Consider the following 23,325-nt stretch of genomic DNA (forward strand, 5'->3'; position numbering starts at 1 on the left):
TGTATCTCATACATATAGACATAAAGAAAGATCTTTAACAAAATATTACCAAATCAAACCCAGCAATATAAAAAAAAATACATCATGATGAGGGTTGGCTTATCCAGGAATGTGAGATGGGTTTAGCATCCAAAAATCCAATCAGTGTAATTTACCATATTAACAGATTAAAAAACAAAACTATATGACAATATCAATAGTTACAGAAAAGCATGTGGCAATAATCCCTCAGTCCTAATTTAAGAAAAAAAAAATCTCAGCAAAGTTGAAACAGAAAGTGTGCCAGTTATCAACCTCTTGCCTGTCAGCTCCAAATTTACCCTTCCCTGTCCTGCTTTGTGATATGGGAGCTAGACCCTGTATCTTTTCTTTGCCAGCTGCTGTAACACTAAATTTTGTTAGCAGAGGGTGCCGGAGAGAACAATGCAAGATGACGGAGCTTCTCTTTCTGGTTCCGATATGCTTTGTTCTCTTGTTTTTCTTATGGCAATCAGCATCACAAAGATACCCAGTGATACTCACATCCCAGCAAGTTGCAGCAGCACCTCCATAAGCAACTTCCCAGCCAGTTCCACTAGCATCCCAAGTGGTTTCCTGGCAAGTCTCAAGATGTTCCAACCAGCAGTTTCCCGGAAAGTTTCAAAAACACCCCCATGAGAATCTTTGCAGTGAACTTGACCCCCTCCTCAGGGGCTGGCTCACTTCCACCACATACCATAGAAGCAAGAAGAGAATAAAGTACACTAGAACCAGAAAGAGAAGCCCCTTCCTCCTGTTCCCCTGCAGGAAGATTCCAAGTGAATTTCAATGTCACCTCTGCAGGCAATTTCCCAGCAAGTCTCAAAAAGACCCAGAGGGTAGCTTCCTGAATCAACAAACTAGGGTGCATCCATGTAATCAAATATTAGTGAGTGATTTAAAAAATCATAACCTATAAAGCCATGGAAAGACATGAAAGAGTCTTAGCCAGCATACCGCTGAAAGAAGCCAGTATGAAAAAGCTACATATTGTATGATCCCAATTAAATGACATTCTAAAAAAGACAAAATTGTAGAAACAGTAAAAAGAACAGTAGTAGGAGTAATGGGCAGGAGGAAGATAGAGATGAATAGGTAGGAGCATGGGATTTTTAGGGAAGTGAAACTATTCTGTATGATATCACAATGATGGATGCATGACATGCATTTGTCAAAATCCATAGAGCTGTACAACACAAAGAATGAACCCTAATGTATAGACTTTAGTTAATAATATTGTATCAATATTGGTTCATCAGTTTTAACAAATGTACATTAATGTAAGACTATCCTAATAGGTGAAACTGTGTCTTACAGGGAAAAAGAGATTATATGAGAACTCTCTACACAAATATAAAACTGCACTAAAAAATACAGTCTATTAATTTTTAAAAAAAAACACATTTTCAAATTTTCCCATAGCTTCCTGTAGTGGGCAGAATTCTAAGGTGGGATCCCAGATTCCTGCCCACTGGTGCACACACTCTGAAGATTCCCTTCCCCTTGGGGGTGGGTAGGGCTTTAAGTATGATAGATTTCACTCCCAGTATGATGTTACATTATATGACAAGGATGAAAAGATTGTATTAACGTAATTAAAGTCCCAAAGCAGTTGTCTTCGAGTTTGTCAAAACAGAGATGATTCTGGGAGTCCTTAAAAGGGAGTGGGTCCTGCTTGAAGGATAAGCCTCAAAGCTTGAGAGAGCTTTTCCTGCTGGTCTTAAAGAAGGGGGCCTGTATAGGAGCCATGTAGCAAGGACTTACAGGAGGGGACATCTGGAGACCGAGAGCAGTCTCCAGACAAGAGCTAGCAAGAAAATGTGGACTTCAGTCACACAATCCCCAAAAACTGGATTATGCCAACAACCACATGAACATGAAAAAGGATCCTATGAGATCCCAGATGAGATTATAGCCCAGGGGAGACCTTGACTTTAGTATATAAGAACTTGAGCACAAAATTCAGCTATGCCCAGACTTTTGCCCTACAAAAAGTCTGAGATAATTAATTTATATTTTTATAAGCCACTAAGTTTGTGGCTTATTAAACAGCAATAGAAAACTAATACAGTCTGTTACCTTCAGGTTGACAAATCACCAAAGTCAACAAAATAGGCTAAAAGAAGACATTTTGGACTTTTGTACATTTTGACAATTGAAGTGAATTTCATAGTCATAAAAATTTACTTATTTTGCATATAGTTGGCATTTGATATTTTGAAAAGCCAAATTATAACTAGTATATATGACACAACCACAGCCTATAGAAAAAAATTACACACCTGAGAATAAAATGCAACGACAAATCTATCAGGAAGTAATTTAGGATTAAAATTCTCAATTTCAAAGAAATTTTACAAAACAACTTAAAATTCTACTTAGGATTTTACAAATTGCTACCAAGTGATAATTAAATGTTTTTAATTTTTAAATATATACAGGTTTTAAACAACAACAACAAAAAAAACAGAAAAAAATTTTGAAACCTGCAAATAAAACATATCATGAGTCCTAAATTTCTGAAAAGAGATTTTGCATAATTTTCCTTAATTGTACACTTTAAAATGGTTCATAATATTATGTGAACTTCACCTCAGTTTTAAAAAGTTAATCTGGGCATTCTAAATATTAATTATAATTATTACATGTAGATCTACGGAGAACATCTATTCCCAGTTTTTGTCAACACCCAACTATGCAAATAAAATCAACAGCACATAAACAGAAAATCATCAGCTATCCCATTAAAGTACATATTGAAACTTTATATACGATGCTTGAAAGGTCACCTGTTCACTGCATTAAAAATTTCTTCCCCGTGCTAGGTATACAATGAATAAAATATGCAGTCTTTCAGAAAATTGTATGTAATGATATGTCATAGCAGTTCACACAATTGTACTAAACAATATGCATGCTTTCTGTTTTTCTATCAATTAAATATTCAGGAATTACTGTCAAATGCCATGTCATAGCATGACAGAGATTTAGCCCAGATTTTGAAATCTGGTTTGAACCACCAGAATTAGCAAACTAAGCAGCAACATAAAATATTAAGCATGTCAACCAAATAATCCACTTTCCCTCTGTCTTTGGAGATGCCTTATTAAATTTCCTAAGAGAAAAATAAAAGTACTTCATGTAAAAAGTTTTAACCCCTGCTTTGAAAACACATATTTTAGCCCATCATATAAGGTTTTTTAATATGATTGGTTCTAATAATCATATTTTTAAAATCCCAACCAGAAGAAGCACGTTAAAAGTATTTTTTCAGTTTAATATGCATAGGTCTGCCAGCATAATATTTGTCCATAATTAAGAAAATTGCTTACTTGCTCAGTAGGCAATACATGAATCATATGTAGTATAAAATTAGACCGCAATTGAGAGTTTAATCCCTAAACAACATCCAAAGTTAAGCAGAATATGGCATGATACATAATACCTTTAATAGAATTAAATGAGCCTTAATTTTACATAAATATATTAATAAATTAGATATATACTATCCAATACAGTAACCATAAACTACATGTATCTATTTAAACTGAAAATAATTTAAAGTACATAAAATTAAAGATTCACTTTCTTAGTTGCACTCACCACATCTCAAGTATTCAACAAACTACCATATTAGGTAGCACAGATATAGAAGATTTCTATCATTGAAGAAACAGTACTTATTTGACAGAGTTGGGTTTACCATAAAACTCATCATAAAGCTTAAGCTTCAGGCCTCCTCATTTGAAAATGTCCCTGCAGGTACCCTAGCAATGTGTCCATGATTATATATTTTAGTAAAATTTGTAAAAGTAAGATATTTTGCCAATAAAATATCTTTCTCCACTTCCACTTCCTCTCCACCAATCTCCTGTGGTCAGGTGGAGGGCGTCACAGTGAGCAACCTGGGGATCATGCAAAGGGTGATATATTCAGTTTGGGTGATACATTCAGAATTGGTAGCACATTGTTTTTACTGGGATATATGTAAGTGGTTCTTGGTCATTTCTATGTGTAATTAGTTTACCATCTGTTCCAGTATAGGAATGGCTTCTAGGAATACATCCCTTTCCCAACTGTGCTAACTCACGTGGGGTCCTGATATGAAGGTTCGTAGTCAGAGGTCTATGAAGACCCCTCAATGTGTAACCTCTGTCACGAATGTGTCCCATGGCAACGAGAACTAAAGATTTGTGGCAAATGGGAGAGAAGCAGAGACTGAAATTTACACAGCCAGAAGCTACTCTGTGGAAAATTCTTCCAATAAGGAGACATGAAATAGAATAAGCAGATAATTCCATTTGTAATCAATGCCTAGTCAAGTTTTCTCTTATTAGGAATATAGTTGATAGTGCATATACAATTATAAATGTAGCAGACATTTCTTTTTTCTTTTTGATGGGACTCACAATGAAATAGAACTTTTCAGACACTGCGTTTGCAAAGCCCAAATCTGCAGCTGTTCTATAAATACTATGTCTGTGAGTGAAGCTGCACAGTTTATACAGCTCAATTATCAATAATAAAAACAAAATCTTCCTAACCATAGTACAGGAAAGTCCAATTTATCTTTCTAAATCTATAAAAAATTATATTATAAAGTCATTGTCATCTGAGAGGGGCTCAAACATTATGTATCCTATAGATGTGGAAAAGGTAGTTTAAAAGTGTGATCAGCAGCTGTTTTTCCAAATATTATTATGATAATGTCATTGACCATCTTTTACGAAATTGTAATCAGTTGTGATTTCTTTTCTCATTCTAAATACATATTGACTTGTATATAAATTTGTATCTGTAATTTTGTATTTTTTTTAGGAGGGCTGCCTCCAAATGGTCTGCCTCCTTTCAGGTCCCCAATAAAACCTTGATCTGACCCTGATGCTAGAAAATTATGTCTTGATTAAAATATATATTCACTAATTAGTAATCTCTATATATTCCTTTCTTCATCCTAGATGTACTACAATATCAATAACCCAGTCACATCATTGTCATTGAATTCCAGGATTTAAAAGGGTAAATTTGAAATACATCCCTTCTGCTCACTCTGGACCTAATCTGATATCTTTTCAGCCTTCGGTACAAAAAGCTCACATCTCACTAGCACTAATACAAATGTCATTCCTAGTAATTAGGTTACACTGAGTGCCTTTGAGCTTTGCAGTGCTACTGCCAGTGAAGTTCTTAATACATTTACAGTTATGGTTATTTAAACCACTAAGGCTTTTCTTTGAGTAAACAATATATTGATCAAATCAAATGCTAGCCTGACAATACCAATTAATTTAAGAAAATTAAAAATACACAAAAATTTCTGTTATCTAATTATATTGAAGAGATTGCTCCTAAAACAAACATTTGTAAAACCACCTTTTTGTACTATGAAAATTATATTTGTACACATACAAATATAAAAATGCCCAATAGCTAAATGCCACTTATGCAAATAGTCCCTAAGTTTTATTTGATTTACACTTTATTTCATACTCTTTATATTTCATTAAGCCATCCTTCAATAAACTATTTTTTCAATATTGTGTTGCGAAGATATTCTCAGCCTGAAATTACATCAAATAAATTACAAATCAAATTTCTGAAAGCCATTGCCATAGGTGGAAATCAAATCAAATGCCTAGCTTCACATAAATGGTTAAAGCTTTAAATAAATTGCATTTATATAATTGCCTTACTTGCTGCTGCCTCCTACAGCTGTAGAATAATGTTATTCCAATATATGAAGAATATATTGGCAGCCAAGACTAAAAAATTTCGAATTATTAATTAAAAATGGGAAGTTTTATTAAATACATTAAAGAACTGAATTTAGGCTTGGAATACATATATTCCTGTAGCTCTGTTTCTCTGATTAGGCCCTGACTGTTACACTTTTACTAAAGATTTTTTTTAAAAGGAAGAAAAAATTTCTTACCTAAGAGGATTTGGAGCTGTGAAAGGAAATGGGCCCCAAAATCACTAAGCTAAAGGGAAAAGTCGATCTGGGAACTGCTTAGGACAAACCTGCCTCCCGTGCTATTCAAAGTCACTCCTCTGCTCACTGAAATAAATGTGTATCTGATTGCCTCCTTTGGAGAGGCTAATCAGAAACTCAAAAGAAGGCAATCATTTGTCTCTTATCTACCTATGACCTAGAAGCCCCCTCCCTGCTTTGAGTTGTCCTGCCTTTCTGGACAGAACCAATGTTCATCTTACATATGTTGATTGATGTCTCATGTCTCCCTAAAATGCATGAAACCAAACTGTGTTCTGACCACCTTGGGCACATATCGTCAGGACCGCCGGAGACCTTGTCACAGGCACGTGTCCTCAGCCTTGGCAAAATAAACTTTCTAAATTAACTGAGACCTGTCTCAGATTTTCAGGGTTCACAAAGCAAAATGATAATTTACTGCCCTTACTCAAAAAATATTGTCCTATTCATAGAAAAAGAAAATGATAAGGTGGTTACCAGACACTGGAAGTAGTGGAGAAGTGTTACATAGTTATTGCTTAATGGATACACGGCTTCAGTTTGAGAAGATGAGAACATTCTGGAAATGGATGGTGAGGATGGCTGCACCTGCACCACAATAAGAATGTATTTAATGTCATTGAACTGTACACTTAAAGATGGTTAATATGGTACATTATATGTTATACATATTCTATCACAATAAAAAGGTTTCAATTGTTCTAATTATATTTACATTTTTATATTCATTTTTTTCTGAGATTCAGCCTGAATTGAAAAGTGCTTCATTATAAATAATAGAAATTAAATACTTAAGTTGGTCACTCAAACTCACAATAAAATGGAGAAAAGAAATCAAGTTTTCTAAGTTGTGACTCTGTGAGCACTTTACTACCACACAAATTGAGAGATCACAAAAGAAATTCCGAACTTCTCTGACCAAGGACAGTTGTTTTGAAACAAATAAAAAAACTATCTGTACAATAAAGGTTCAGGTGAAACTTTCTTTTTTTTAAAACTTCAAGTTCTAGGGTACATGTGCACAATGTTTGCAGGTTTGATACATAAGTATGCATGTGCCATCTTGGTTTGCTGCATCCATCAACTCATCTTTTACATTAGGTATTTCTCCTAACGCTATCCCTCCCCCAGCCCACCGCCCCCCGATAGTCCCCCGTGTGTGATGTTCCCCGCCCTGTGTCCAGGCGATCTCATTGTTCAATTCCCACCTATGAGTGAGAACATGCAGTGTCTGGTTTTCTGTCCTTGTGATAGTTTGCTGAGAATGATGGTTTCCAGCTTCATCCACATCCCTGCAAATAACATGAAATCATCCTTTTTTATGACTACATAGTATTCCATGGTGTATAAGTGCCACGTTTTCTTAATTCAGTCTATCAATGATGGACATTTGGGTTGGTTCCAAGTCTTTGCTACTGTGAATAGTGCTGCAATAAACATACGTGTGCATGTGCCTTTATAGTAGCATGATTTATAATCCTTTGGGTATATACCCAGTAATGGGATCGCTGGGTCAAATGGTAATTCTAGTTCTAGATCCTTGAGGAATCACCACACTGTCTTCCACAATGGCAGAACTAATTTACAGTCCCACCAACAGTGTAAAAGCATTCCTATATCTCCACATCCTCTCCAGCATCTGTTGTTCCCTGAGTTTTTAATGATTGCCATTCTAACTGGCATGAGATGGTTATCTCATTGTGGTTTTGATTTGCATTTCTCTGATGACCAATGATGATGATCATTTTTTCATGTGTCTGTTGGCTGCATAGATGTCTTCTTTTGAAAAGTGTCTGTTTATATCCTTTGCCCACTTTTTGATGGGGTTGTTTGTTTTTTTCTTGTAAATTGGTTTGAGTACTTTGTAGATTCTGGATATTAGCCCTTTGTCAGACGGGTAGATTGCAAAAATTTGTCTCCCATTCTGTAGGTTGCCTGTTCACTCTGATGGTAGTTTCTTTTGCCGTGCAGAAGCTCTTTAGTTTCATTAGATCCCATTTGTCTATTTTGGTTTTTGTTGCCATTGCTTATGGTGTTTTAGTCATGAAGTCCTTGTCCATGCCTATGTCCTGAATGGTATTGCCTAGGTTTCCTTCTAGGGTTTTTATGGTTTTAGGTCTAACATATAAGTCTTTAATCCATCTTGAATTAATTTTTGTATAATGGGTTAGGAAGGGATCCAGTTTCAGCTTTCTACATACAGCTAGCCAGTTTTCCCAGCACCATTTATTAAATAGAGAATCCTTTCCCCATTTCTTGTTGTTTTTGTCAGGTTTGTCAAAGAACAGATGGTTGTAGATGTGTGGTGTTATTTCTGAGCCCTCTGTTCTGTTCCATTGGTCTATATCTCTGTTTTGGTACCAGTACCATGCTGTTTTGGTTACTGTAGCATTGTAGTATAGTTTGAAATCAGGTAGCATGATGCCTCCAGCTTTGTTCTTTTGGCTTAGGAGTGTCTTGGCAATGAGGGCTCTTTTTTGGTTCCATAGAACTTTAAGGTACTTTTTCCAATTCTGTAAAGAAAGTCATTGGTAGCTTGATGGGGATGGCATTGAATCAATAAATTACTTTGGGCAGTATGGCCATTTTCATGATATTGATTCTTCCTATCCATGAGCAAGGGATATTCTTCCACTTGTTTCTGTCCTCTTCTATTTCGTTGAGCAGTGGTTTGTAGTTCTCCTTGAAGAGGTCACCACATCCCTTCTAAGTTGGATTCCTAGGTATTTTACTGTCTTTGTAGCAATTGTGAATGGGAGATCATTCATGATTTGGCTCTCTGTTTGTTAATGGGGTATAGAAATGCTTGTGATTTTTGCACATTGGTTTTGCATCCTGAGACTTTGCTGAAGTTGCTTATCAGCTTAAGGAGATTTTGGGTTGAGACGATAGTCTTTTCTACAAATACAATCATGTCATCTGCAAACAGGGAAAATTTGACTTCCTCTTTTCCTAACTGTATACCCTTTATTTCTTTCTCTTGCCTGATTGCCCTGGCCAGAACTTCCAACACTACGTTGAATAGGAGTGGTGAGAGAGGGCATCCTTGTCTTGTGCTGGTTTTCAAAGGGAATGCTTCCAGTTTTTGTCCATTCAGTATGATATTGGCTGTGGGTTTGTCATAGATAGCTCTTTTAATTTTGAGATATGTTTCATCAATACCTAGTTTATTGAAAGTTTTTAGCATGAAGGGGTGTTGAAGTTTGTCAAAGGCCTTTTCTGCATCTATTGAGATAATCATGTGGTTTTTGTCATTGGTTCTGTTTAAGTGATGGATTACGTTTATTGATTTGCATATATTGAACCAGCCTTGCATCCCAGGGATGAAGCCCACTTGATCATGGTGGATAAGCTTCTTGATGTGCTGCTGGATTCGGTTTGCCAGTATTTTATTGAGGATTTTTGCATCAATTTTCATCAGGGATATTGGTCTAAAATTCTCTTTTTTTGTTGTGTCTCTGCCAGGCTTTGGTATCAGGATGATGCTGGCCTCATAAAATGAGTTAAGGAGGATTTCCTCTTTTTCTATTGATTGGAATAGTTTCAGAAGGAATGGTACCAGCTAATCTTTGTACCTCTGGTAGAATTCGGCTGTGAATCCATCTGGTCCTGGACTTTTTTTGTTTGGTAGGCTATTAATTATTGCCTCAATTTCAGAGCCTGTTATTGGTCTATTCAGAGATTCAACTTCTTCCTGGTTTAGTCTTGGGAGGCTGTATGTGTCCAGGAATTTATCCACTTCTTCTAGATTTTCTGGTTTATTTGCGTAAAGGTGTTTATAGTATTCTCTGATGGTAGTTTGTATTTCTGTGGGATAGGTGGTTATATCCCCTTTATCATTTTTTATTGTGTCTATTTGATTCTTCTCTCTTTTCTTCTTTATTAATCTTGCTAGAGGTGTATCTTTGGGACCCATTTAAAGCAGTGTGTAGAGGGAAATTTATAGCACTAAATGCCCACAAGAGAAAGCAGGAAAGATCTAAAATCGACACTCTAACATCACAATTAAAAGAACTAGAGAAGCAAAAGCAAACAAATTCAAAAGCTAGCAGAAGGCAAGAAATAACTAAGGTCAGTGCAGAACTGAAAGACACAAAAAATCCTTCAAAAAAATCAATGAATCCAGGAACTGGTTTTTTGAAAAGATCAACAAAATTGACAGTGAAACTTTTTTTAAGTAAAAAAGATAGTTAACTATTCTAATGGCTACACTGAGCATGATAATTATTGCAGATGGTCAATGGTAAAGCAAGTGTAGTTGTTTCAGCTGTAGAGATAATGTAATTAAATGAACAGTATAGACATCTGATCAACTTTGAATAATCAATCTTATCACGTATAACAACATGCCCTGTTCTTCACAAAATCCATTCACAAATTCTAGGATGTATGATTTTTTAAGTGAATTCTGATTCGTTAGAGGTTAATGTTTACAAATGCAAACAGCATCTGTAGAACCTGATTTACGGTAAGGTACTTTCTACTCATCACAGTATCTCCACCGTTTAACACTTTTACAACACAAGGGCACAACAAATATCTGTTTAAGTAGCCAGGAAGGAAGGAGAGAAGGAAGAAGAGAATGAGGGAGCGAAGGAAGATAGATGGGTGGTTTCGGTAGATTCTTAAAACCCATCTGTTAATACTCAGTGGTTGGCTGTGGTATGAATAAAAGAGAGAGGCTAGAGACTACAAGTAATTAACAGACTGCGAGGGCCAGTGTCCCAGACTAAGCCATGCTAATTTTTAGATATTACTGGTGACTTTTTTCTCTACTGACAAAAGCTCAGCATTTAAATATATTAGGTGATGCATATATCACAGGGTACCTGAATAACAGCTGGGATTCATTACATCTGTATAATCATCTGTGCATGATGTATAACCATGCTATTTAAAACTATATCTTAAATATGAAGACTCTTAACACAGAGTAATTTCATACATTCCAAAATATTTCTCTTCAATGTACATTAATTAAAACTGTATTTTCAACATTTTATAATAAATCATTCTAAAAGCCAAATATTAAGCAATTCTATCACAAAACCAAAACATTTGAAACAATCACCATATTTTGACTTTACAACTTTTGTAAAATATGTGGTTATTTGGGTCACAGAATTGTATCACATTTGTTGACCACCAGGCAAAATTCTTTGACAAGTGACTTTCAGGTTTACACAGTCTGCTGCCATTATAGCAATTATATGGCATAATAGAATGCTAGCCATGTGTACTTCTGACATTCCTCTAAATCCAGGTCATTAGTCATTACATGAAGTCATTTTAAGTTTCCTTCATCAATTGCCCCCTGTAGTTTTCCAGCTGTCATTTCAGTTGTTAGTTTCAACTGAAAGGTAAATGTAATCGATGTAAATGTTTATTTAGGGATTGCTTCCCCTTTCTGTTTTTCACATAAACACTTACATACTTCGATTCCTTAAACACAACATGTTTTGGCAAAACTAATCTACAGTAAAGGGGAAAAAGTGAGAAATGTGGTTCCCTGTGAGGTGTGGGAGCAGAAGGTGACTGAGAAGGACCATGAGAGGACTTTCTGGGATGATGTTAATGTTCTGTATCTTGATAGAGATTAGGGTTACACAACATAGGCATATGTTAAAACTAGCAAATGTTCACTTAAGATTTATACACACTATTGTATTTAAATTTTACCTCAAAAGAAAAAAAAAACTGTAAACTATTCTTGAACTCTAGTTAACAATACGCATGTTGAAAGTATTTAGGGGGAAGTGCCTATAGTTTACTTTGAAATGCATCATAAATAAATAAGATGGACTGATGGACGAATAGAGGGATTAAAATATAGATAGATAGATAACAGAAAAGTGATAAGATATGAGTGGTGAGTATACTGGTGTTCACTGTAAATGTCTTTCGACTTCTCTGTATGTTTGAAAATTTCCATAATAAAATACATTTTCAAATTTAAAAAGTCATTTCTCCAAAATCCTTTTAATTTTCAAATTCACTCAGTAAAGAAAGAGGAATCAGCAAGTGTTCCCAAACATCTTGAACCATAATCTTAGTTACCCACCTGCTGGATCATTCTTAGATCATTTCTTAGTAGTCAGAAAAACTGATCCAAATAATTAAGACTCGATAAAAATCTTGCTAAATTAATCAAACATATAATTATTCATCTACTCCATCATTTATTCCACAAATACGTGTCAAAGACCTCTAAGAAGCAGATGTCTCTTCTAAATGCTACAGAAAAAGAGAACTGAATTGTAATACAACGTGATATACATTAACTGCTATAAAAACACGACAGGGAGGGCATTTTTGGGACCATGAAGGGTGAGTAACATTTTGCCAGATTGGGTACAGGGAGCAGAAAGTTCATCCCAGGGTATGGACTATCATGTAGGTAACCTTATAATACATAAACTTTGTTTTACAGCTAAAAAAGGTAAATTATATATTTCTGGTAGTTGCTTCTCAAATATGTCAAAATAATTTAAAATGAATATATGTACATTAATCCCTCCTTTTTGTATCTTACATACTGATTTTAGAAGATTCTGCAATCTTTTCAATCACCAATATAATTTAGGTTTTGCTTATTCACCACTAAATCACAGCAACATGTATTTCATTTATAATAATTAAAGGTATGTTCGTTCACATTTGATGGTATTACCACTGAGAGGTTTTTCGCAATAACATGTTTTCCCTGGAACTCACTTTGGGAAACAATTCTCTAAAGTCTTGAAATCCCAAGAGTGCATACTCAGGGATTAGAAAGGTTTCCCTAGACCAGGATGCAAATAAAAATGCAAATCTTTCACACAGCAACTCTGCCCCCAAAAAACTGACAAAGGACAAATATCAAAGTACTGTGTAAATTGTCTACAATCTATTTAGAGACTTTAAATATGTTATGTTGTCCTTTTTCAGGCATGTGGCTGGTCACATTTCCTTTGATGAGTAGTTTGCCTTTCTAAGCAACCTAACCAAAATTCTGGCATATGTGAGTTTACAGCAATATTATTTCTTTATGATCTGCAAGATGTGGATATCACTGTGTATCTCACATGCTTAATGTGAAGGTTATATGAGATTTTTTTAAATAATGAAAGTCAGTGTTTGGTGTTTAATAAATAGTAGTAATTAATAATAAAAAAATTTACCCATATACCTATTCAGGCAATTGTACAACCATGCTTTTAAATTTGAGCCAAGAACTGAGGTGAGCCAGAATTCATCTTATTTTATGAGTATAGTTACAAAGTCCTAACTCTTAGTCTCATTGCATTACTGATCACTTTAATGTCATGATAATTTTTCATTTGCTCCCTTTCAGATCCAAACTCCTTACTTCACTGATCACCCAAGACTGGTACTCTTTACTGAGTTCACTAGCAAAGACCTTAGAATTCTTTTATCATTTATCTGTTAGTGGCTGAGGACAGAAATATCAGTGGACCTTCACCTCAAATAATCCTCTAAAAAAATTCCCAGCAACTGAGTTGGGCCAGAAGTTCAGACTCAAGATACTTTGTAATTTGTTTCAAATTATTTTCTATAGGTACTATCAAATGATCCCTAAGCCAAATGAAATGTTTTGTTCTAATGACTGAAAAAATCAGTTAAGAAAGGCAGGATTAATATTAGGGCACTTCTTAGGACTGGACAGTGCATTATAAAAGAAAATGAAGAACATTCAGAGATCCAAGAGAAAAGAGACTTCTAGAACAAAAAATAAGTAGAAAACCTGATTTCGTTTGTTAGTACAAATAATAATGACTGTCACTATTTAACAGAAAACCACATTACCATATTGAAATAGAAAGAAGTGAGAATTCGAAGCTATAACTTTGAGATGCAATTAAGTGATCCAACTCAATAAACCTTAAACAGAAGACTGTTTCTATTCAGAGTGCCAGAACAGTGTGAATCTGGGAACAACCTTGGAAAAGGATCTTGACTATTGATCAGATATTAATCTCCATGCTACGTTTCCATTATGCCAAAAAATTAAGCACTCTTAATATTTACTACAGTATTAAATTATAAATCTAGCCCCACATATCAAAAAATTTTAAAATAGTTACATCTTTTATGTCATTAAGAGCAAATACAGAGCCTCAGGCTCAGTTCTATTAGGTAAGTTCATATCACTGACATTTTCTTCCCATGAAACACATTGGATTTAAGATATAGCTATGAATATAATTTAGCTGGAATACTAATGATATTCATTTTAAAATCTGAGTGCTAATAGTACCCACTTTCAATTTTTCATCTTTCATGATACGCTCCTGATACAAGTGTAGTCTGTGTAGCAACACACTCATGCTGTACACCTCATTGGCTCAGTCCTGTCAGCAGATTGGGTGCATTTGAATCTTTATGTTGCTTTTTTTAGAATTTGCAATATTCTAGGAGAGTGATTTTCTTTATTGTTCCCTTATATTGTATTTCACCCTTACAGAAAATGATAGAGTAATTAGAATCTTATTTTCCAAATAAGTCACTCTGTCTTCTTTGTCTAAAAAATATATTTTCTGTTTCATATATAGATGATAAAGACTAAAGCAGTAGAAAAATGAATACCAAAAATGTCAAGAGAAATAGGGGGTTTCAATCATAATTTTTTAAAGTAATAAGGACTAGAAAAAAATTCTATATAAAAATTGAATGATTAAAAATACTAAAATGGTTCCTTGCTGCCCTAAATAAAACCTTTACAAGATGCTTCATATGTGAAATAAATTAAGAATCAATTCAAAAGAAGAGAAACTTTTTTCAGTAAAATGGGTAAAATCTTTTAAAAACCTTTTAAAATTTTCTTTGATACAGTAACTTTCTAAAGAAATGTTCAAGTGTCTATCAATTTTACTTTCACGAAAAAATCTAACTCTGCTTTACTGACAATGCAGTTTATTTTAAAACTAGAGCAGTACAAAAAGTTCACAAAAAGACTTTCTGAAATATAAAATGAGTCTAAGATAAGCAAAGCTGAAATGACTATACCACCTTTCCAAACCTATTAATGCTTCAAACTATATTATTATACAACCACAAACAAATATGTACATACTCTCTACTAGAGCATCTCCATAGTTGCCGTGAATCATTCTTTCATTTTCCATAAGTACTTACAAAGCTCCATAAGTACTTACAAAGCAGTATAGTATTCAATTTTAAAAGTGTAAAAATAAAATACACAGAGTTTTGACAAATAGTAAGTATCAGATAAAACACGCATGAAGGCTAGATGGCTAGGTGGATGGGAGGTGGGTGGATGGATAGATACATGAGTAGTTGGATGAATAGGTGCTCAGGACATATGAATGGATGAATATGGTGCTTTCTATCAAATAAAAGAACATGAAATCTTTTTTTCTTCTTTCATTAAGTAACACTTGTATATTAATCTAGGTGTTGCCCATGAGCTTCAAGAGCAGCTTCATGAATCTCTGCGAACTGCATGTAGGGAAATGCATGTTGATATAGGTACATACATGTGGGGCCTGGGGAAGGGGGTAAGCATGCCTATAGGCATCAACACAAAAAAAGGCCCCTTCTTCTAATCTCCAGAAACAATTAACCTACTCTTTTTAAAAACTCTACTTTGCCAATCTTTCATCTTTCAGCAGAAGAGGCAAGGCTTGAGTGAAAAGTATGATGGCTCCTCTGGCTTGGCAGCCTAAACAAACAAGCTTTCCACACATAGACCACGGAAGCTTCCACACCCACATCTGGTGCTAGGCATGGTTCCTGAATTCAACAGCAGGATAATACCTGTCCACTATGTAATAAAGGCACTAAAAGTTAGCTTTAAAAAAAAATCAACATAGAATTCCTGATTTCATATTTATGAAATAGCATCCTTTCACAATAGCACAGAAGAATTAAGTAAACAATTTAAAGATTCACATCTAATTGAGCTCCAACTCAGATAAAATAGCCTGTGTTTCTTAAATTGAGACTCCCACAACTAAATTTTGCCTTTCAAAGGCAAAAGAATTTTGAAGAAATGATATCTTCCTAGAGATCCCTTTGGGGAACATTTTTACAAACACTTATCATATGGGCAAAATAATTTCACTAGTTTGTTTATTGGACATATTGGCCTGTACTTTCACAAATGCAGACCCAAAAATCAAAATCAGAGCTGGAAAAGGGCAACACAGTATTATATAGCAAGTATGCGTGGATAAGAATCAAAGTAGAAGGCTTAGGGTTTGGCTCTAAAATTAGCCAACTAGACATGAGTTTCTGAGCAAGAATGATCATAATGTAGTTTAGTTCCCTTTCAGTGGCTATTGCCACATGTATACAAAACAAACATAAGGAAATGCATCATATTCTTAAGATACTCATCCTCTCATCCATCTGGTTTTATCTCATAAATTACAAAGTCCTATTTGAAATTCTTATTATAATATTAAAATTGGGAAAAGAGCAAAATTAGAGAATACAGAAGGTAAGGAATATTGAAAATTAATAACAAAGTAAAGAAATACGTTTGAATTTTTTCACAATTTCTACAATATGCCTCCTGAATAACCTAACTGAAATATGTCTGACAACTACAGCTATGGAATCTAAAAATAACAGAATATTATTATTTTCCTTCCTGGTAGAAAAAATAAAAAGCATATAAATTTATACATTTTTAGGAAAAGCTAAAAATGTCATCAAGTATGCCTTTTAGCCTTCTTTAACTTCTTTTCAAAAATCTAAATTTATAATAGATCTATAGTTCTGAGACTATATAATCCTGTTAGCCTAAAAAGAGATAAATAATTATAAATAAAATTATTGTATTTCCTTGATTTATCAGACTCTCCATCCTCAAACCAAAATCCTTCCTTAATTAAGCAGGGAAAATATAAGCAATCACTTAGAAAAGTGGTGTGATAACTATTTTAAACTATTAATCTTTTTAAAAGTAAGCCTTTTTAGGAGATCTAAGTAGTATACTCAAATATTGTCCTGGATGCTGGGTGCACAAAATAAGAACCTATACCAGTTCATGAATATTTTTATTGTTTTCTCTTTTACCCAGGGAGAGAAATAGACAAAAGACACTATTAAAGTTAAATATAGGCTGGGCATGGTGGCTGACATCTGTAATCCCATAACTTTGGAAGCCCAAGGGAGGTGGATCACTTGAGGTCAGCAGTTCGAGACCAGCCTGGACAACATGGCAAAACCCCATCTCTACTAAAAATACAAAAATTAGTCAGACGTGGTGGTGAGTGCCTGTAGGGCCAGCTACTCGGGAGGCTGAGGCATGAGAATCGCTTGAACCTAGGAGACAGAGATTGCAGTGAGCCAAGATCACGCCACTGCACTCCAGCCTAGGCAAAAGAGTGAGACTCTGTCTCACAAAAAAGTTAAATACACTGTGCCCTTTTTTATCTTGACCACAAAAGGTCTCCATCTCAGTAATAGGTATCATACTTGCAGTACCTCCGTGGCATATGCCCAGGATTTATAGATCTTTTGTTAGATAACAAAATCCAGATAAATCAAGAGAGAAAACGCAACCTGTGGTACAATAATACCCATCATTAATGAACTTCGGACTTTCCCAGTATTTCACTAGTCAGTGTAAAGAGAAATTGTTGTATGCTCATGAGCAAGTCACTTTGCTTGGTCTCAGTTTTCTCATACATAATAAAGTATTTTACACATTCCTTTTATTAATCTATAAACTCTATAAGCAAGGATCATGGTACCTTAACACCCACCCAACATAGGCAGCCAAAAAATATGCATGTGCAGAATGCAAGATCACACAGGTTTTTTCCAGCCAACTTTATCTTCAATTATATAATTTTTTAAGTCTAATATTTGGGTGGATAGGTCCATAATGCATATTAAAACAAAAAAGAGGGTGGTTAGGGCCACAAAAATGTGGTAGAAACAATTGAAGATCACAAAAGAAGAAACAATTTCCTACAGTTCAAGTGGCCTCCATCAAACTTTACCAAAACCCTACCAAAAGCTCTAATTCTAAACTTTATAAAAAAGTCATAGAAGTATAATCTCTCTTTCAGAAGTAATGGTTTTTGTTGTCGTTGCTGCTGTTGTTGTTTCTAGTTGAGACCTTTGCTGAATGTCTAATAATTGGAAAAACAATGAAGTCAAACCTTTCCTAATTTCTATTTTAAGATATTTATACTTTTTCCAAACTTTCCTCAGATTTAAAAAAAAAATTTTGTATTCTTTGGACAACAAAAAGTTAGTACTCAGAAATTCATATTTGGTAAACCACTCCAGTAAATTAATTGAACCCAAAGAGGGGGTCATGGGAACTGCAACTTGAAGCCAGTTCATCAGAAGTTCCAGATTCCTAGACTTGAGACTGGTAGAGGAGGAATAGGGAAAGGTGCAGTCTTGGGAACTAAGCCCTAAACCTGTGGGATCTGACACTATCTCCAGGTAGGTAGTGTCAGGACTGAATTAGAGGACACCCAGCTGGTGTCTGCTGCTTGGAGTGTGGGGGAAAAAAAACCCCACACATATGGTCACAGCAGTCTTCTGTGTTGATGATTGTTGTGGTGTTAGAGTAGAGGAAAAACACAGTTAGAGACAGTTTTCCTTAAACAAATGGTGTCAGTGAAGCAAGATTAGCTGGAACACCATGACCAGGTGGGATTTATCCTAGGGAAGCAAGGATGGTTCAAAAGACACAAATTAATAAATGTGATACATTGCATAAACAGAATTAAGGACAAAACCCATATGATCATCTCAACAGATGCAGAAAATGCCTTCAGTAAAATTCAGCATGGCTTCATGATAAAAATCCTCAACAAACTAGGTATAGAAGGAACATACTTCAACATAATAAAGGCCATATATGACAAACCCACAGTCAACATTTTACTTAATATGGAAAAGCTGAAAGCATTTCCTCTGACAACTGGAAAAGGACAAGAATTCCCACTTTCACCACTCTTACTCAATATCATACTGGAAGTTCTCACTAGAGCAATCAGGCAAGAGAAAATATTCAAAGGCATCCAAATTGGATGCCTCTTCACTGATGATAAGATCTAGTATCTAGAGAACCCTAAAGATTCCACCAAAAAAACCTTAGATTTGATAAATGAATTCAGTAAAGTTTCAGGATACAAAATTAATATACAGAAATCAGTAGCATTTCTATACACCAATAACGACCTAGCCAAGAACCAAATCAAGGAGGCAATCCCACTTCCAACAGCTACAAAAAAAAAAAAAAAAAAACACCTGGGAATATATTTAACAAAGAAGGTGAACTGTCTGTTGTATTAGTCAATTCTCATGCTGCTATGAAGAAACCTGACACTGGGTAATTTATAAAGAAAAGAGCTTCAATTGGCTCACAGTTCTGCATGTCTGGGGAGGCCTCAGGATACTTACAATCATGGCAGAAGACACCTCTTCACATGGCAGCAGGAGACAGAATGAGTGCCAGAAGGGGAAATGCCAGATGCTTGTCTCATGAGAACTCACTCACTATCACGAGAACAGCATGGGGGAAACCACCCCAGTATTAGTCCGTTTTCACACTGCTGATAAAGACATACCCTAGACTGGGCAATTTACAAAAGAAAGAGATTTAATTGGACTTACAGGTCCACATGGCTGGGGAAGCCTCACAATCATGGTGGAAGGCAAGGAAGAACAAGTCTCATCTTACACAGATGGCAGCAGGCAAGGAGAGAAATGATGAGGAAGACATAAAAGCAGAAACCCCTTATCAAACCATCAGATCCTGTGAGAGTTATTCACTACCATGAGAATTGAATCATGAGGGAAACTGCTCCCATAATTCAATTGTCTCCCACCATGTCCTTCCTACAACACATGGGAATTATGGGAGTACAATTCAAGATGAGATTTGGGTGGGGACAGAGAGCCAAACCATATCAGACCCCATGATTCAATTAGCTCCACCTGGTCTTGCCCTTGAAACGTGAGCATATTATAATTCAAGGTGAGATTTGGGTGGGGACACAGAACAAAACCATATCATCTCTTTAAGAAGAACTACAAAATACTGATGAAAGAAAGTGTAGATGACACAACCAAATTTTTTAAAATCCCATAACCATGGAATGGAAGAAATAATATTGTTAAAAATGACCATACTACATGGAGCAATCTACAGGTTCAACACAATCCCTATTAAATTACTAACATCATTTTTCACAGAATTAGAGAAAACAATCCTAAAATTCATATGGAACCAAAAAAGATCCCAAATAGCCACAGAAATCCTAAGCAGAAAGAACAATGTTGGAGGCATCACATTACCTGACTTTAAATTATACTACGAGGCTACAGGAACCAAAACAGCATGGTACAGGTATAAAAATAGACAGGTACATGGTATAGAATAGAGAACCCAGAAACAATGCCACATACATATAACTAACTAATCTTCAACAAAGTCAACAAAAATATACACTGAAAAAGTTCTATCCTATGTAATACATAGTGCTGGGAAAACTGAATAGCCTAGCAATATGCAGAAGAATGAAAGTGGACCCATACCTGTCACAAAGTCTTATGTTCTGGTCTTTGGATTAGGCAATGATTTTATGACCAAGTCCTCAAAAGCCAATGCAACAAAAACAAAAATAGACAAATGAGGATTAAATACAGTAAAAAGCTTCTGCACAGCAAAAGAATCACAATCAGCAGAGTAAACAGACAAACTACAGAATGTTTTCTACAAGAAAAAAAAACAAATAACCCCATTAAAAAGTGGGCAAAGGACATGAACAGTCATTTTTCTTTTTGTTTTTGTCTTGTTTGTTTTTTGTTTTTTTTTTTTGTTTTATTGTTTTTGAGACAGACTCTCACTCTGTTGCACAGGATGGAGTGCAGTGGCGCAATCTTGGCTCACTGCAACCTCCACCTCTTGGATTCAAGAGACTCTCCTGCCTCAGCCTCCCACCCAGGATTACAGCTGGGATTACAGGCGCCTTCCACCATGCCTAGCTAATTTTTGTATTTTTAGTAGAGACAGGGTTTTAACCTGTTGGTCAGGCTGGTCTCAAACTCTTGACCTCCGGTGATCCACCCGCCTCGGCCTCCCAAAGTGCTGGGATTACAAGCATGAGCCACTGTGCCTGGCTGAACAGCCATTTTTCAAAAGAAGACAAACAAGCAGCCAACAAGCAGCCAGTCATGACACAAGGTGAAAAATGCTCACCATCACTATTCATCAGAGAAATTCAAATTAGAAGCACAATCATACATTTCTCATACCATCTTTCACCAGTCAGAATGGCTACTATTAAAAATCCTAAAAACAATAGATGTTGGCAAGGATGCAGATAAGTGAACACTTATAAACTATTGGTAAAAATGTAAATTAGTACAAGCTCTATAGAAAACTGTATGGAGATTTCTCAAAGAATTAAAAGTGAAACTACCATTAGATCTACCGATCACACTTCTGGGTATCTATCCAAAGGGAAGAAATCATCATATTAAAAAGATGCTTGAAATTATATCTTTATCTCTGCACTGGTCACAATAGCAAAGGTATGGAATCAACCTAAATGTCCATCAATGGAGGATTTCATAAAGAAAATGTGGTATATATACAACTTAGAATACTATGCAGTCATAAAAAAGAATGAAATAATGTCCTTGGCAGCAACATGGATAGAACTGGAGGCCATTACCTTAGTAAAATAACTCACAAAGTCAAATACTTCATATTCTCACTTATAAGTGGAGGCTAAACAATGAGTACACATGGACATACAGAGTGGAACAATGGACACTGCAGACTCCAAAAGGTGGGAGGGTGGGAGGTGGGTAAGGGTTTAAAAATTACCTATTGGGTGCAATGTTCACTATTCAGGTGATGGGCACACTAAATGCCAAGACTACACCACTATGTAATATACACATGTAAGAAACCTGCACTTGTCCCCACTAAATATATTTTTAAAGAAATTCACAATTGGACAAGCTATTTTAATATCCCAAAATACAGGAAAAAAAACTATGAGCTACAAATTATAGAAGCAGCCAGCCAATCACAGCTGCCACAGCTTGGGCATCTCACTTTCATTTAGTTAGATCCACCCCAGTTCTTCCAGACCCTTCAGTGTTTTGGGGGCATCCCTATACTCCTGCAGTGGGCCCCATTCGTCAAGGATAGCAGCTATCAGACCCCCTATAGATGTAGACAGCCAGCCTAGAATTTCCTCCGCATACTTCCTCTCTCCCAATCCCATCATCTTGGCACTCATGGGATTTTCTTCAACTTATTGCCATGCATACCAGGTGTCCTGCCAGACTTCTGTGGACTTCAATTAGATGGCACTATGTTTGAGAGGCCAAAGAAGAGACCCAGAATTAGTAAAAGAGACAACAGAGTTTATTAAGGGAACATACGTACTGGGCAGTCCAATGGCGGAGGCTGGACAGGAGAACCTGTCCAGTAAAACTCCAGAAAAAGCAAAAAATATTAAACTAAAGGATTTATTACATAAATTATGTCATATCCACTTGGCCCTCTATTTAAAATCCATTAGGATATTAAACATAAAAACCAACAGGCAACATGGAAAAGCTTTGTTTACAAAAAAAAATGACATTGGGCTGGAAGGAAATACACTACACTCTAAAATGGTATACTTTTAACCAAACAATGTACAAATACAAAAACAAAATTTCTCATCATAATATTTCATAAACTAGAAAACTTACATAAAAATGTATTCTTAAGTAAGACAGTACGGACTTGTCTCCCAAGTCTTTTTTTCTTACACACACACATACACACACACACACACACACCCCACACATATATGAAGACTCTTTAAACATTTTTTCTCATTATGTAAAAAATCAAAATAAAGTAACTCAAAAAATTTTAAGCCCTAAATATTTTATTATACTTGTAATACTGTCACTAAGTTAAACTCAAAGAATCTAACATTAGGTCATTAGACAAAACTGCACTGTGTTAATCTGTTTGCACTGCTATAAAGCAATACCTCAGACTGGGTAATTTATAAAGAAGAGGTTTATTTTGGCTTACAGTTCTACAGGCTGTACAGGAAGCAGATTGCTAGCATCTGCTCCTGGTGAGGGCCTGAGGAAGTTTCCAGTCATGGCAGAAGGTGAAGGGGGTGCAGGTATGGCAAGAGAGCAAGCAAGAGTGGAGAGGTGCCACACTCTTTTAAACAAACAGATTTTGCATGAACTTAGAGCAAGAACTCACACATTATCATGAGGAAGGCAATAAGCTTTTCATTAGGGATCTGCCCCCATGACCCAACCACCTCCCCTACCTTCATCATTGGGGATTA

The 23,325-nt window shown here is 35.5% G+C and overlaps 1 protein-coding gene across 13 annotated transcripts in view; it reads right to left on the bottom strand.

Moving 5' to 3' along the window:
• Positions 1–23,325, bottom strand: part of IMMP2L (inner mitochondrial membrane peptidase subunit 2) — an 888,203-nt gene that overhangs the window by 745,429 nt on the left and 119,449 nt on the right. Inside the window, exon 4 of one of the 13 annotated variants that reach the window (XM_055115321.1) lies at positions 3,467–6,598. The exons of the other annotated variants lie outside the window; for them this stretch is intronic. Within the exon in view, the coding sequence (XP_054971296.1) occupies positions 6,529–6,598 (70 nt within the window). The 3' untranslated portion in view covers positions 3,467–6,528. Of the gene's footprint in view, positions 1–3,466; positions 6,599–23,325 lie in introns of those variants that run through there. 13 annotated transcript variants of the gene reach the window in all.

The sequence above is a fragment of the Pan paniscus genome, chromosome 6, assembly GCF_029289425.2.
Source record: "Pan paniscus chromosome 6, NHGRI_mPanPan1-v2.0_pri, whole genome shotgun sequence".
NCBI lineage: Eukaryota > Metazoa > Chordata > Mammalia > Primates > Hominidae > Pan > Pan paniscus.